The sequence below is a fragment of the Barbatula barbatula genome (genome assembly GCF_947034865.1).
Source record: "Barbatula barbatula genome assembly, chromosome: 19".
Lineage (NCBI taxonomy): Eukaryota > Metazoa > Chordata > Actinopteri > Cypriniformes > Nemacheilidae > Barbatula > Barbatula barbatula.
In genome coordinates, this window is record NC_136782.1 from 19,055,400 (window position 1) to 19,073,350 (window position 17,951).

Here is a 17,951-nt window from a genome sequence, read left to right on the forward strand (position 1 = left end):
CATGGAGCTGCGACTAAACAGACCAACTGAGATAAACTTCTAACCCATTTGAAGACAAAAGCCATTTAATGAATCAAAAATTAAAGAAATAAAGCATTTAAAGGTGGGGTATCCGATTTCTCTTAGCCATCGTTGATGTTCAAATCACATAAACAAACCATCTTTGGTCAGCACCCGGATCGACTAGGTCCGTCCTGTGCACTGTACACCTTACTGCTGATTGGCTACAAGGTTGTTTTGGTACTCGGGTCAACTTTGTCTTAACAAGCGTTATTCAGAAATCGGACAAGTGGCCTTTAAAGAGAAAACATATATTCCTGGAACTATCTAAAGGCTCCAGCATTTTGAACTCTCTCTCTCTCTCTCTCAATGGCGCTGATGCAATTGTACAGATAGGTACGCGCACCTTTCTTGCGCTTACATTTGGGCGGTCTTAGTCAAGTCATACCACGAAATGTCGTACATTTGTGGGGGTGCGGTTACACAAGGCGTTTCAGGCAGGTCTGGGTGAGCATTCGTTGTAATGGAAATTTTCTAGTTTTGCTTCATGATGTGTCTATCTTTATGTTTTTGGAGTGTTTATCATGTTTTTGTGCATACTAGTCATTGCACTCTGCCGTTGTCCTCGAGCAAAGCACAAGACATTATGTTTAAGATAAGGGGTCCTCACGTATTGTGTGGACCACAGAAGCGTTCTTGCTCGAGGGGAAAGGTGGGGGGGGCATGTCACGTTTGAATCGTATATAAACTCTTTGTGCAGGAGGAAAGAGCGCCTTTTCTCTGCACCATCTCATTGCTTATGTAAAATAAAATACTTTGCAAAGTAACTCATGCCTCTCTGTGTGTCACGTTTATCTCGGCTCACTCTCCTAGTTTAAGGAATAAGAAAATTCCACAACACGCTTTAAGAATAGAATGCATCTTTTGTCCCGATAGTTGAATTTTAGCAATTGTACGTGTCTAATACATGCTTGGGCAACTTATTACACACCAAATACAGAAAAACACGTATCCGCACCATATGACCTCTTTAAAACACCGCAACAGCCAAGTGACATTCCCCAAATGACAGTTTGGGAAACGCTGGAGTCGAAAAGGAACGGCCACTATGATAAATATTCTTAACGAATTAATATAGAAACAATTAAGGAAACTATTGTTTTTGTCATCTCTTTCCCACCACTTTCATACTTGTAGCCTATAATGTATTTTGACAAACATGTGTAGCTAACCTCTTAAGAGAATGTGTTTTAAAAATAATACATGTGTGGAGGACAGAGGGTACAAAGCAAACCAGAGTTGTAGAAAAGAATATCATATTTTTGACACTTCATTTGGATATTTTGAAAACGGTTATTTAAATAGATATATGCATCGACTTCAACAACCCACAGCTTTGCATGACTTCACAGGACAAACGGCAACTAAAGATATGATTCACGGCACAACACCACACTCTATTGATCAATGCACTGCACTGCACTGCACCACCTACGTTACCCACATAGGAGTCGTAAGCACACAAAATTCATTTCACAAAGTGATAAAATATGCTCAGCACACAAAACATATGATCGCTATCACCTCTTCATATAACTTTAAAAATCACACTAATACACATAATGAATTTAATGCAACACTTCCCCGTTTTACTCCAAGAAACAAGACACCACACCTGGGTCTAGGAGAATACACGGCCAGTCCAGGGCCCACATACATCAACTCTGACCAATTCCTTTAATGAGTGACTTACGTCTGTGAATGCGTCAGTGATATTTCTCAGGTGAGTGTTAATTTCTCGAGCATGCGAGGGCCCTGGCTGCTCCTGGCCTGCGAGTCTGGGTGCCTCCACTGGCATCATACAAGTCTAAATAAACACAGGCACATGTTAACTGTGATTTGAGTCTGTTCATTATTAATGGCTAAATAAATGCAATGGATACGTAAAATCTCTGGTGTAATTTTGAGCTAGATTAAATGCATTTTAAAATTAAATGCCAGGCTGGTGTGTACCAGTGGCGGCTGGTGAAAAATATTTTAGGTGGGGCTGTTTGTGTGTGTGTGGGCATCTGGGGGGATCCTCCCCCAGAATTTGTTTTTTTTCATAGATGTGATTTCCTGCCTTCTGGTGCATTTTAGTCCATGTCCCTTGCCTATACCAATAAAAGAACTCAAACCAGTCAATACCAATGGTCTAAAAAGACAATATTAATTGAACTGCCATGTAGAAATCAAGTCTCACAGGTAATGATAATGAACAAGTTACATCGCTCAGTGTCCAGATAGGAAAAAGTGAACAAAAAAAACAAAGCAAGCATAGTTACATTACTATTGAGATCAATATTTTAATGGCAAATGTGTGTGAAATGGGTGTGTGTGACTGAGTGAGAGACTGAGTGAGTAAGAGAATGACAGCGAGTGTGTGTGTGTGTGTGTGTGTGTGTTTCAAAGTGAGTGAGTTGGAGAGATAGATGGAGGGTGAGCATAGACCGCGGAACTGGCGGGGCCAGGGGGGCCACGGCCCGGGCAACTTTTGTACTCTGACAAACTATTTTATATGAATAAAAGCCTAAATTGTATCTGTGTTTTTATGAGCCAAACAATAGTCACCACACAGCTTCACTCACTCTCACCAACTGCTGCCGATGGTGGTGAGTGAAGTGCCTTTAAAAACAGTGGCGTTCTCCAGGTGCACCTCCAACTCAAGGTCGATTGAGGCCATAAGATCAATTAGACCCAGGAAAATGCCAGGGTTTCTGATGCGTCACTCTCATCGTGACCACGCAAGGAAAGTTCAAAGGCACCACAAAATTTCACGGCATCAATGATCTTGACAAAATATGCCGATTCCTGTCCACCTCCTCGTTGTGCCTTCTTATGGCAATGCGGTGTCCCTCATCTAGCTGTGTGGCTATTCTAATTCGGCCTAGCATGGCTAGCTTCACAGAGTCGTCCACATGCACTCTTGCCCGTTCATGTTTCTTAATGCGTTCTGACACATGTTTCAGGTCTGTCACCCCTGTCTGTGTCCACGAGCTATCGCAAGCACTTGTTTTAAACAGTAAGCAAGGGAAGCAAAAGATTGCATTGGCGTAACCACAGCTAGTAAGCCAAACCTTTCGATCGAACCAACCTCGGGAAAAGGTTCTCTTGTAGGTTTTCTCCTTTTCTCGCGCCTGTTGGGTTATATTCACTTCTGGCTTGTCTGGTCCGAGTTCTTTTACAATTAGTTTTTCCGCTAATGTGCTTCTTTCGAATTGATACAGGTGTAGCGATTTAACTGAATTTGGGGCAAGATTAACTCCCACGACTACATTAATGCTATTCAACGTCGCCGGCGCCGCCATACTGCACTCGCACTCCGCTCTGAGGTAAATGTCCCGTGGTGCACTGCTCTATTCTTGGTACTAAGGGCGATATTTTCAGAGCCCCTAAACCTTCAAATTAGACGACGATGATTGGCGAAATATAAACTTTTTTGCGTAGCAACCGGGGAACCATTGGCTTAAATTCCAGCACTGTAGGGCTGAGCGAACTGGAGCCCAGGGAAGACAGCCTATTGGCTACTACTACTACACCAACATCCAAATATCATTCTGGAGAGTTCTAAACACATTCTAGAGTAAAACCATTAATATCATGTAATTAAAACAGATTAGTTTTCAAAATGAGAGATTATAAAAAAAAAACAATCTTTAAAAAATACAAATACAAATAAAAAACTGGCAGGGAGGTCGGCGCCCCAGCGCCCTCTATGGGCGAGCCGCTGCTGGTGTGTACCAAGGTTAAGCAAGTAAATAAGAAAATACCTTTGTGGCATTCCTGTAGTGAATCCGAGTCTCCCCCAGCAACGGATAATATTCCAGGGAGTAAAGTGTTGCTGAAAAAAAATAATGAGTTAACTCTCTGCTCTCTGAGTTCATTGACCGCCTGTTCTGCCCACACTTTGTTTGTTCACAGCAGATCTCCGCTTAACTTCCCCTTTTATATCCGACCATTTCTTTTTAGTTTCATTTAAAGTGTGATTTTCCGATCCCACCACGTTGACACCACGTTCACCCATTTCCTTTCCTTTTAAATCCAGATATCAAAGTTCCAAATAAAAAAATCTAGTTTCTACCTCGAATTCACATTCCGTAAATTTTCATTTCTTGCTGCTTGGTTTTGGATGTGCTGGTACATGTGCGCTCAATTTCACGTTAATTGTGATGTATTAAGAGAATACGTGTGTGAATTACAGCGGTGTCCGTGAGCAATGTTTTAGTATGAATTCACCGACCGTTTGCTAAACGTCTTATGCATATAAGGCACACTTTTTTGGAAACACTTCAGCGCATTTGAAGTCGTCATCTGATTGGTTGAATTTCACAGGATTTCCGGTAGACGTGCGTGTCACGTTTATTAACGGACCGCATGGAAACAACACGAAGAAGTAAGCTGTCGTGTTTGTTTACAATGGTTGCAATAAGAATTCATCACGATAGACTAAACGCTTGATTCTTAAAAATATGCGAGGTTCACGGCATAAACTTATGTTGTGAACTTGACACATTTGTGAATTTACACCAGTCTGTTTCTGCATTTTAAAACGAAACTCGATTGGGTTACCTGTCCCAGTCATATGGCCTATTGGGCGGGCCTTGGCCAAATAAAGCAGCGATCAGTTCCAGACCTTCAGTATGGGACTATCTGATCAAAAGCAAACACCAAACCACTCACACAAAAACAGGTCCACATAGTTCAGTACAAATGTGTTATGAGTGAGAAACCGCAAAAGACACAGGAAATATTTGTTTTTGTACTTTGCGCATAGTAGCCTATGTGGACTCGGATATGATAACAGTGAATTTAAAAAAAACATTTAGCAGTCAGTTGCCTAAATGGCCATGTGTGGCAAGATGGTGAGGCGGAGAGGAAGATAACTCAAATAAACTCACATTAAGATACTGAAGGTCTTAACTGTAGCCAACTACGCCACCAAGGGACTTTCACCCCAGGATATACTAGTACTCAGAGAAAATCTAAACCCCAGGTATGTTCTTTCCAGAGAGGACTGAGACAGTTCTGCCAATTAGAACAAAGGAATTATATTTTAATAAAATAAACCTATGACAATCACTAAAAAGTACCTTCAAATACAGTTACCAACACGGACCAAGAAAAGGTAAGTAAAAGAAAGAAAATGTAAACACTACTGGCAGCCTTGGATCATAAAGGCACTAACAAGGAAAAAGAATACTGCCCCACCTCAAACAGTAATCACTCACTACAACCAACAACACACACTGGTGTTGCTCCCTAAACAAAAGGGAATAAGAAACTGAATCAAGTGTTAAAACGCACCCCAAAAGAGAGGTGGGTAAAGTCCCCTGTCTACTGTTGGCCACAGGAAGCCAGAGCACTTACAATTAATCACAAAGAAAACTGTACAAATCAACAGTTACTGGTTCTTCGGTGAACTTCCTCAATGGGAAGCACTTCGTCTACAAATACCTATAAATATCTCATTTTGATGTGTATAGTAATCTGTATTTTCTATGTGTAATGTGCATTTTTATTCACAAATGATGTAAAGCGGAAGCCCCACCACCAGAGCTGCATTCAGAGGATTCTGTTCAGGAGGGTCATCCTGCGGTCTTCAAATGCTCTGTTAGACACACCTGCCCATCCCACCAGCCCACTCTCAGCTGGAGCCACAAGGGAAAAGAGATGTTGACCTATAAGAATATTGGTCATGGGAACTGGGAAGTCGAGTCGATTCTGTCCTTCACACCAACCAGTGCGGACGATCACACAGATATTTCATGCACAGTCCAATACCATGGCCTGAGCAAGGGATATGTAGCCACGCGTCCTGTATTTGTGAAAGGTATATGTTTATACACCCCTTGCTGGATTCTGAAAGATGTTCATTCTGAATTCAAAGATTTGTTCAAATTAAACAGATACGACTGCATTTTTATGATTTTAACAGAACAAGCGACTCACAACCACATCCTGATTCCATCCATCTGTGCACTTGGAGCTGCTCTTCTAGTCGGAGGGGTGTGTTTCTTCCTGGTTAAGAGATACAAGTGAGTTGAAATCCGTGAGTACTATGAACTTTTTAACTTACAGATGATTTCAAAGTATTTCAAATATCGTTGTTTTTCCAGAAAGCGCATTGAAGAACTCCTAGAAATGACAACAGGTGAGCAATGAGTTTATTGTTTAGTGCACACACTTGTCCTGCGTAACCATAAGGGTAAAACCGATTAGCGACAAGACAAAAGACAAAAGAGCGAGATAGCGTGAGTGGAATCAGCTGAGCGGAGAGCGTGAACAGAAGTGAATGGAAAGACAATCCCGAGTCCTGAGACACGTGTTGCAGATGAGCAACCTATGTATTGCAGATGTCTTGCAGATGTAAATTCAGACATCAAATAGACTTAAGACAGATGCATGTGTGCTATCTGGGAAAGGAAAGGGGACAACGAAAATTTTTATAGCATGGATTTTGGAAGGCAACAACAGATTTATGTGGGGGATTCACAACCTGAAACTTTTTTACATTTGAATAGGCGTAACAATGACCAAGAACTAAATGAAGAGTTTTAAAGAAATGTTCTTCACTTCCTTATTCTGAAGGTTGTCCGCTCACTTTTGCAGTGTTAAGTTGCTTGCCCTCAGTTTGCTTGTGCAGAGAACTGGACTGATAAGGTGAAAACTAAGAAGGAATAAGGTATGTTCGATTTTTATCCTTTTTTTGTGGTCGAGTAGCCTCCCGGCTACAGAAATTCATTTCTTTATAGTGGATTTATTTGTAATTTTGAGAACCTGCATGCATATCGAAGTCCTCAGGAAGCATTAAAATGACTAAGTTTGGCCTTTGATTTTAAGAACAGCATATTTCTTAAAAATACACTACTACTATTTCATTGTTTGCCAGATGTATTGCCAACCGTAACCGTACAAGCTACAGATTACATGAAATCAAATATTCAATAAAAAATAATATCCCTTTTAAGATTTCTTTTAAATTTTTATGCTTCAAATATTATCAAATTTTTTGCTACATCTCAGATGCATAGCAGTTTGTGGAGGCAAAGAAAAGCTGTAAAACGTTTTTTAACTGTAAAAAGCCTCTTTTATTATTATCAGTGAGTGTTGAGTGAGATTTACACTGTATTCACTATAAATGTTTATATTAACATATTAACACTATAAAAGTAATTAACATTACTTTTTCTTTTTTTATGGATACAAGAACATCATTTGGAGCAGAAGCGATGCATTTGTTACTTTGTTTACTTCTCCAAGGTACCGTGTGCACTTTCGTCTCTATGTCATTCAAGTCATTGGCTTTCAACATAACCATCATTTTCTGGTGTGGCAGCTAGTATAATAAGTATTTAATAACATATTATTTACAAATACAATACAGTCACACTATATATACATTGTGTTTTAACCTGAACCAAACTATTTTGCTTTCTAATGTTACTTGTCTATAGACCGTTTCATGGGATGTGCACGCGCCTGACCCCAGTTAACTTCCAGTTTGTGTTTGGCTAGTGTCTTATAATATAACTATTTATTAAATTGATGTTAATATTCGTTGTTATTTTACTGTATAATAATTGTTTTGAAATCATTATTTGTTGAATTGTGTTGTATGTTCATTTTATTAAATAAACAATTTTGAATGGGTCCTGTAGTTGGGTCACATTTAAAGAAACCATGTGGTACATTGACATCTAGTGGTCGAGCTTGTCTAAATTCAAAATATTGGAGAGACAATTTAGTCAAGTAACGGTTCTTCTTGGTTTCATTTGATTGTTATAATAAATAATCTTCAGCCTCTCTATTGTTTGTGAATGTGTAGTGGAAGTTGAGTTGGGGTCACAAAAGTGCGCATGCACAGTAATGTTTGTTAAAATGAAACCGTCTATAATCAAAGGTTTTTCATGTTAAATCATTTTTGATAAATTGTCTCCTTCTTTCTTCCACAGGTGTTCTTCTATATGAGACTTTGGGATGGCAAGTGACAATGCCAAAGGAAATTCATGGTCTCAAAGGGTCCTGTCTAGTTATACCATGTTCTTTCTACTACTTATCCAACCCACCCTCTAACCCAGAAAGAGTTGTGTGGTATCAGTGGGTCTCAAGAGGCTACCCTTTAGTTTACGATCCCTTGAATCCAAATAACGTCATTGATAAGTTCAAAGGAAAAACTCAGTTATATGGCAAACCGTCAAATGGGTTTTGCAGTCTTCTCATTACAAACCTGGATCAGTCACATCATGGAGAGAAATTATATGCGTGGATTGACCCAGAAAACATTGGGAAAAGCACCTACAGGTTCTTTGACATCACCTCCACGATTCATGTGGACAGTATGTCCATTAATTAAACATCCTTTTATTGTAATATTCTTGGTTTTGTACAGCTGTGTTTGATAGCTTATCTGTTACATGTCTGCTTATAGCAGATCCAAAGCTGCCCACCATCAATATAGATGGAGGCATAAAGATCGGGGACATCATAACAGTGGCATGTCACACCTACCACACCTGTCCGTACAGCAAACCAAACATCAATATGAGAGGAATAGAAGGATCTGATAAAACAGATGATGTCTATGTTAATAATGATCGATGGAAAATCACTCTGACACGCACAGGTGTTGTGAAAGCTGAGCGCTCGGAAATCGAGTGTACTGTGACACATTATGGAGACATAACAGCAAGAGCTAAAAAATCACAAACTGCAAAATGTAAGTGAAAAAACATTACGAATTGCATCTATGTTTGCTTTTGTGTTGCGGTTTCAAAGTGAACTTGACAACACAGAACATTAGGTTTTTTTTTACCTAAAATGTATATTCTGCTCTTTCATGCATGAATTATGACAACCTCAGTCTGAAGGTTTTTCCTATGTATATTTATCAATCTTAAAAACAATTCATTTTTAACATGTTTATTTCAGGCATCTCTACAAAAATAGCCATTGAGCCTGACCGTGCAGATGTCATAGAGGGCGTTGCAAAGAAATTCACGTGCACCGTCGACCATTCCTGTCTGAAGAATCCTCCAACCATCTCATGGAACTATGTGAACATGAAGGTCTCAAACGGATATAAAAAACTTACAGAGTTCAAATCAGCCACCTCTTCCACCATAACCTTTGTTAGTACAAAAGAAGACCATGGAAAGATATTGAAATGCACTGCAAATATTTCGGGGATGAACATGAATTCATATGTTATTATACGTGTACAACGTGAGTGATTTGAAAACACATGCCTGATTTGTGTGACGTCTCTGTGTGTCATCATTTATGCAGTTTTCTCTTTTACAGAGCCTCCAAAACCATCGAATCCTGTCCAGAATCCAAGTACACTGCTCAAAAAAATGAAGGGGACACCTGATCATCACAGCTCAACACCAAGTCAGTTAACCCTCAGGACTACCAATCAACCTGGTAAGTAAGCATAAGTGAACGTGAACCATTTTCAATTGTTTTGTTGCAAATAAAAGAGACAACAGGTACACTGGAGAGTGTACCTGTTCCCCAGACCTAAATCCAGTTGAGAACCTCTGGGATCTCATGTATCCAAAGCCATAAAGTAGCACCATAGACTGCCCAGGAGCTCACTTATGCTCTGAGGTCTGAGAGGATTTTCACAGGAGACCATGTGCCATCTCATAAGGAGTATGCCCAGACATTGCGGAGAGTTCATACGGGCACGTAGGGCCATGCACATTATTGACTAACAGGCTTTCATTGACCATTGTCACATTATTTCGTTGTCGCAAGTTATGCAAAATATGTAAGTGAAGGGATTTAACCTGGATATTTTGTTCATTCAGATCTAATGTAGTGTGATTTAAGTGTATATGTTTTGCATTTGTATATGTTTTGCATATTTGACATGCTACATCCCTTTAGCCCTTTCCCAGGGTGAGGCCGAGGTGATGACCTTTGACTGGAAGACCACTGGGCTTTACATCATAGTCCCCTCATCCATTATCTTGCTTCTCACACTTGCTGGAGTCTTTACATACAAGAGACGTCACAGGTTTGTGTGTTACATCGTGTATATTCTTCTTCACAGAAAGGGAAATGTGAAAAATGAACAAATGTGAAATTATATTTGCAGCTTGCCAATAAAACATTGTCAATATTATTTGTAGGCCATTACCTGATGATATGCATGCACAGAGGTATGCGTTACCTATTTTTTATCATGCATTTTTATCTTTCAAACTAGACCACTTCAGACAGATACATTAGCTTTGTACACGCGTGTGTCTTAATTCAAATTCATTTCTAGAACATCACACATTGTTTGTCAGCAAGCAACTTGTCACTTATGGAGCTCTTTCTGACAGCATCACAAGTTAGCAGATATGGAACTGCCGAGGTCATTAGCAACCGCAATGTACCCCTGTTACTTTCTTGTGCTTCTTCCATTTCTATGTCAGAGTAAACAAATGCTTATAACTGAGTCACTATACTTCTCGCAGTACAGTACTGTACGTGTCTATTTGAAGTGAATAGATATCAACGTATCAATGATATCAACGTAACAGTTTTAATGCGATCCGTTTTTCTATTATTTTCACTCCATTTCTTAATAACATTTAACATAAAATGACTAAAATTACGAACATCTAGCACTTTGATACGCTCCAGTAATGTACGTAAAATAGTACAAACATATGTGGTGTAATTATGACTATAAACTATATCTTATTTGTGACACAGCAACATCACTTCTGCTTTGTTTGTTGCTATGTGTGAAATTTGTCTTATGTTGCTATGTTTGCATCATGATGGCTACATTTAGAATTGAAGAACATGGCTTGCATCTGCTTTTCGGACCTTATGACCTAAAACAACAGTAATGGACCCCATTTTTCGGGGCTACACTAAAGCAAATCTAATCAAAGTCTGGTCATTAGAACTCATTGTACTTCTCTTTTGTGGTTGTGGTATTTAAGCTTTTCTCTAAAATCGTCTGTTGACAGGTCAACAGATGTGTGTTCAGAATCCGCAAACAAGACTTTCTCTAAACCTGATATGTCATCACCGAAGAGGTATTGTGCTTTCAAAATATCATTTGTTTCTATAAATGATGTATTAGTATATGAAAGTATATGTCAAAGTGGCAACGAGAGTTAAATGAATGTGCTAAAACAATGCTTGTTTGCTGTAATATGTTTTTGTGTCATCTGTCAGAAATTGAATAAGATTGTATGATATTTAGATACGCATTTAACTTTAATGTATTAACTTCCTATATATTTATCTCCTGTGTATTTCACATCACAGTCAGCGAATATCCTGCTCTGTAAGTATATATCTGATCACTACCGTTACTTTACACTGTGCTTTCAAACCCAAACTTCAAATGGTGTCTGATATATGTTGATTTGACCGGTGTGTCTCTGTTTTCTCTTGAAACATTCCTTACAGATTGAAGATTATGAAAATTATTACACCAATATTGAAGACCTCAACACGTATGGCAACATCTGATGAAAACGGATCATATTTCTAAAACGTTAGGCTCCTCAAAATCAGGATAAAATGCATTTTATAATGGCTGAAACATTTATATAATGAATTCGAAGTGATTTTGGTTATTAATAGGCATGTTTGTATTGTTTCTGACCAACAATATTAAAATCTATGAAAATACACAAAATAGCGTCTTTATTTTCTTTCGTTATTTAAAATATATATATTCTATTATCCTACAGCACCTTATATTTAGTGTTTAGTTTGGCTGCCTAGCTGTACGTGCAACCATTGTACATCATCATAAAAGAACATGAGGATATCTCCTTACAAGATGATATTTCCTTAGGTTAAAATGAGTATACATTCTTTTTTAAGAATTAAAAATATTTTATGCTAGGAGTGTAAGGTTAATACAACATATTAAGCCACGCATCGCTTTATACAGTGAGTTTCTTTTAAGACATTAGACGGACCTGCACTGAGCTGTTACTTCCTGTCACACTCTCTCAAGTGGCCAAGACCGCAAGTGGGGTGTATTTGGACGCAGCTTTGAATATAAATGCAGATTGTGCATACGTCGACCAGTAGGAATATCACAGAGGTGGCATCAAATTCATAGAAAACTTCGTACAGAGTTTCGTTCTACATGCTTGAGTGTTGAAAAGGTAAAGAATGGACATATTTCATTTATTAATATTAAGTACTGTTAATTTGACCTGACTGTTTTACTTGCTTATTTTTGGTCCCTTTCACTTCTTCGTTTTAAGGGCACAGCCCAATAAAACAGACATATTGTTTTGCACATAAAAATCTGTTCGGTGTTAAAAATACATTGATACTTGTTTGTAGTTTGATCCAGGGATGACAGGACAGCTGGTACTTCACCTACTTTTGAAAGGTGGGCTACAACATCTCTTTCGCCTTTGCAGTTTGTTGGGAACGTGTTTATGAACAGAAAAAGGACAATGATGTACGAACATCTTTACAAACATGTATTTATATACTGAACAATGGTTGTGCACTTTAAACTGAGTTTATACAATTTTTGTAATATCATGGAAATGTTAGCAAAACGTTTTTAGAACATAGTGTAGCAAAGTGCCGGTTAGCGGGCAGCTCTATTTTATGTGGAATTGCAACAATTTATACACACGCTCAATTCAGTTTATTATTTCCAACTACATCACTTGGAGAATTTCGCCCCAACAATTTAACAACCTCTAAACTAAAGGCAAACACAGGTCCTAATCCCAGTTGGAGTCAGAGACATTTGTTATAAAAAGTGTTGACCAGCAATCACTCTCTTCAATTTACTAAATTCTAACGTTGGCTGCAGCGGAAACCCGGGCGTGCAAGGGGCAGTCTCAAGAATTCACCTTTAGGGAAATTACTCTATCCAGTTCACACACACGCTAGCACCGCACACACTCAACGCCTCAGGTCAGAAAAGACCACGACAAACAGTGAAGATGCTACCACCTAACTGGTCAGTCGTCTGCCCCCGGGTGCCCAGGCCCTGCCAACAAACAAAAGAAACATTAAAGAGCAGTGTTATGCAAAACAAAAATAATAACAATATAATGAATATTATAATGCAGCTCCAGGAAGAAACCAACTCCTTGGTCCCGACCATAGAAAAGGTGTACATAAATTCACCAATACAATAAGTAAATTCGAAATAGAAATACAAATTCAAAAATACTCCGTCATGGAAATTAATTAAAGAAATAACCAAGAAAAAGAAAACAGGGAAAACTCAAAGCATATCACTGAAACAGGGTCACCGCTCGCTGGGAACAGTTCACTTGAACGGCTCACGTTAGAACAGTTTATTCGGAACGGTTCACTCCAAGTGGTACACTCAAAACCCGACAGAACAGAACAGCAGCTGATGAGGCACAGCGCAAACAGGGCTTTACAATGAAACACAGGGCAGATAATCCTCATGCAGAACATCGGTATCGGCCTTATCGCATGCAACAAAGCATGCTTCCCCCCGGATTACTACCCCCGAACTATGCGGTGGATGGAGCCAAATGTCTCAGACAAAGCTCATTGGCAGGAAGCGCCGATAGATCTTACACTGTCTCAACTGTCCACATTCAACTCTCTAGAACGCACACAGACCAGCACTCAGCACCGCCGGTGGATAAACCGCTTTGGCAAACTTTTACAGCAACAACACATCTCACGGCGCACTCCAACAAAAAGCAGCAGGGCGGGTGTATGACCTCACGGCCCCGATAGTGACGCACACTAAGGAACTGGTAGCCCGTGCTCTTATACGCACCGGACGCCAGGACATTGGCCGAACACTAAACAATGACAAGTAGGAGGGTAATAACCCTTCCTGCTACAATTGTGAATATATATATATGTAAATAAATATTATATGTGTGTGTGTACTTGTACTTATACTGCATCTTTGAGGACCTGTTTGAGTTTTAGACCTGTGGAGCGAGGACCAAGAGAGTATAGTGATGACATTTTGGCCGGTCCTTACTTCCTGAAACCTCTTTAAAGGGCTGTTTGAGGGTCAAGACTTGGTTGTAGGTTATAATCAGGTTAGGTTTAGGGTTAGGCACTTAGGTCAGATGGGTCGCTTTGCATCAATGTATGTCCTCGCAAAGATACCTGCTGAAACGTATGTGTATGTGTACCTTTTCTCACAGGTGTTCTACTGTATATGACTTTGGCATGGGAAGTGAGAATGCCAAAGGAGATTAATGGTCTCAAAGGATCCTGTTTGGTTATACCATGTTCTTTCAACTACACTTCGTATCCCCCCACTGACCCAAACAGAGTTGTGTGGTATCAGTGGGTCTCTAAAGGCTACCCTATAGTTTATGATCCCAAGAGTCCTTATGTGATTGACAAGTTCAAAGGAAAAACTGATTTATATGGTAACCCATCAAATGGGGATTGCAGTCTTCTCATTACAAACCTGGATCAGTCCCACCATGGAGATAAATTATACCCATGGATAGACCCAGACAGTGTTGGATGGCGCACATACAAGTTTTATGATGTCACATCCTCGATTTTTGTGGACGGTAATAGTTAAAGTGTTCACAAGTCTTTATATGTTAACATTTTTCTTGATTTCATATAACTAGGTTATAATATACTTAACTTCTAATTGTATTAAACGTTTCTACTTATTGTAGCAAAACCACATGAGCCCACCATCAGTGTTTATGGAGGCTCAATGATCGATGACTCCATTACAGTGACATGTGACACCTACCACACCTGTCCGCACAGCAAACCAAACATCAATATGAGTGGAATAGAAGGATCTGATCGAATAAATGTCATGTTTGGAAATGGTCAATGGAAAATCACTCTGACACGCACAGGTGTTGTGAAAGCTGAGCGCTCGGATATCGAGTGTAATGTTACGCATTATGGAGGCATAACAGCAAGAGCTACAAAATCAAAAAGTGCAAAATGTAAGTAAAATGACCATATATGCTTGCTCATGTTATATTTTTGTGTAACACTTTTAAAATAAATTTTCGGCATACAACGTTACCTTCCTTCCGCTTCAATGTTAAAAATAGAGTAAAGCGTTATCTATCTAAACTGATGTTCAGATCGTCGTAAAGTTGAACCAATTCCAAGATTTCAATGTAAATTTCAGGTGTCAGTTCTAATATAACCATTGAACCTGAACTGGCAGACGTCAGAAAGGGTGTTGCAAAGAACTTCACTTGTACCGTCTACTATTCCTGCCAGAAGGAGAATCCAAACATCTCATGGAACTATAAGAACATGCAGGTCACAGGAACGAATCAAAACCAAACAAAGTTAAATTCGGCCATTGTTTCTTCCACCGTAACCTTTTTGGGTGTTGAAGAGGATCATGGGAAGAAATTGACATGCAAAGGAACATTTTCGGAGAAAAGCATCGAAACATCTGTGATTTTACGCATGCAACGTGAGTGATTTAAAAACATGCACATGTGTATGATATCTAAGATATTCTCTTGATATAAACATCATAATGACCAACATCCTTTAGACTTTTCGCAGTATGAAGCTGATGCGTTGACCTTTGACTTGAAGACAATTGGACTTTACATTATAGTCCCCTCATCATGTGTTGTGCTTCTCATTTGCACTTTGGCTGGAGTTGTCAAATGCAAAAGGAGTCACAGGTACGTGTATATCGTAATTTTTATTCTTCACAGATATTTCCTTTTTCGCTACAAACATCTGAAGCTTTGTTATAATATTCTTTTATATTATTTGCAGACCGTCACCTGATCTGCAAAAGTCACAACCTGAACAAAAGTAAGTTCCTGTTTTTATTTTCATATTTGTCATAAATATCTTTTTAGGAATTGTTCAACTGTTATTTGGTGTTATCTGGTGATTTTAATTTAAACTCACGTTGACAACATCGCCCCATTTGTGCGAGCAAGCAACACTTGTCATTTAAGGAAGCTCTATCTGAATATGAACATATTAAATATAAAGTAACCAGAATAGAGTACTGACAAATCTATTTTCACACGTATTTCCATTTTGTCTCAACAAGTTTCATGGTTTCCTTAGTAACATTTGACATAGAACTGGTTAAGATTAACGTGCACCTTTTATGCTTCAATAAAGTAATTTAATAAAGAATGAGACTTTAAAAATAAATATAAAACTTTATAAAATATTAAAGTATAATCATATACAGTTCATGCAGTATAGGATCTTATGTGTCATGATTCTGCCGCATCATGTCATGTTTCTCTTGGTTTAGTGGCAGGATCATGACAGAACCTCATGTTAAATGTGGAGAGAGACAATTATTGTTCTTATGGCCTTCCATACTCTCTCTCCGGTCTCGTCATTGTTCCCATCCTCTCGTTACCCTCGTTATTGATTCATGCCCTACACCTGTTTCCCTCTTGATTTGCTCCCTTATTTAATGCCCTTGTGTCTTCTGTCTTGTGCTGGTTCATTGTGGTTGTGTGATGAGTTCTTGTCAGTCTAGTCATGTGTAGTTTTGTAGTTAATGTTTAAAGTTTATTTTAGTCTAGTGTAGTTAGTCTTAGTCTTAGTCTTAGTCTTAGTCTTAGTCTTAGTCTTAGTCTTAGTCTTAGTCTTAGTCTTAGTCTTAGTCTTAGTCTTAGTCTTAGTCTTGTCATGTTATGTATCCATGTTTTGTTACCCCCACGTGGGTCTTTGTTTTATTGTTTATTAAATTATCTGTTAACCCCTTACCCGCTGTCTGCACCTGTGTCCTCTCTCCGTGTCTCACCACGAGAATCATGACACTTATGTATTAAGTACACAGCATCACTTTTAAAGTGTGGATTATAGTGTTAGTAGGTTATAGTACTGTATGTCATATCCGTTCTCTGGGCCCAGGCAACTTCATCAATTAAAACCTTCACCTAGTGTTGCTACACTATTGAAACTTGCTGTATATGTTTATCATTAGATCTGTGACCTGTGATTGAATTCATTATCTAATTTTCTTTCTTGTCTATTGAATGTAATTGCATTACTTTAAGTATAAAAGAGTTATACAATAAGAAAAACTAAAAGCATCACTGTTCCCTTTTCTTGTTGTGGCGTGAATATAAATGTTACTAAAATAAATTATAAATGTCTCTGTTCATAGGTCAAAAGATGTGTGTTCAGTGTCAGCAAACAAGCCTTTCTCCAAACCTCATATGCCATCACCAAACAGGTATTGAGCATTTGTACCATAGTCTCTGAAACTGTAAATTGTGTTATAAAATATAATGTTCAATATTGTGGTAGACTAATACGATTTTTAGGCTAAAATTATATGGTTGTTTCTTGTTGTTTTTTTTTCATGTTTTCATGTACATAACTCAGTAACTTTAACTTTTTATTTCTTATTGGACTCCTGTGCATCTTAGTCAGCGAAAATCCAGCTTTGTAAGTATATATCTGATCACTGCCATTACTTTGCATGACATTAAATGTTGTCTGAAACAGGTTACTGACTGATCGACCTCTGTGTCTGTTCTCTCTTGAAACGTTCCTTTAAATTGAAGGATTGTGAAGATTATTACACCAATATGGAAGAACTCAACTTGTATGGAAACATCTGAAGAAAACGTTCCCGCTCACCATAATGTCCCCTAGATTGTCCTCATATAAAATATATGCACGGTATTTTTTACACATGCTTTTTTTAATTCACTGTAACTTTGTTAGAACATCTGGATGTGTCCAACTCCAGTTAGCAAGTTTAGCAAACATTTACATACGTGTACCAAATATGTGTCATTGTGAATATTAAAATATTCAAATGCTGTTTTACCTGACATTTAAAAATGAATAAACTATACTTGATCAAACATTTGTGTTTCATGAACATTTTCTAATATTTTTGGTAGAGATCTTCACATTTTATCCTTGCAATTTGAAATAAAACACAGTGATCCTTCTCAGAAATATTCCCAAAACAT

General features: G+C 38.5%; 1 protein-coding gene across 1 annotated transcript; it reads left to right on the top strand.

Moving 5' to 3' along the window:
• Positions 1 to 6,664: 6,664 nt before the first annotated feature.
• Positions 6,665 to 17,709, top strand: LOC306908097 (uncharacterized protein). The gene is made up of 20 exons (XM_079480685.1): positions 6,665 to 6,721; positions 7,247 to 7,299; positions 7,992 to 8,375; positions 8,468 to 8,755; positions 8,968 to 9,261; positions 9,325 to 9,462; positions 9,931 to 10,060; positions 11,013 to 11,081; positions 11,317 to 11,335; positions 11,461 to 11,512; positions 12,097 to 12,173; positions 12,358 to 12,406; positions 14,181 to 14,561; positions 14,676 to 14,960; positions 15,152 to 15,448; positions 15,533 to 15,668; positions 15,766 to 15,804; positions 17,132 to 17,200; positions 17,397 to 17,415; positions 17,535 to 17,709. The coding sequence occupies exons 2-20, from the start codon at positions 7,269 to 7,271 to the stop codon at positions 17,589 to 17,591; spliced, it is 2,814 nt and encodes a 937-aa protein (XP_079336811.1). The 5' UTR covers positions 6,665 to 6,721; positions 7,247 to 7,268; the 3' UTR covers positions 17,592 to 17,709.
• Positions 17,710 to 17,951: the final 242 nt, after the last annotated feature.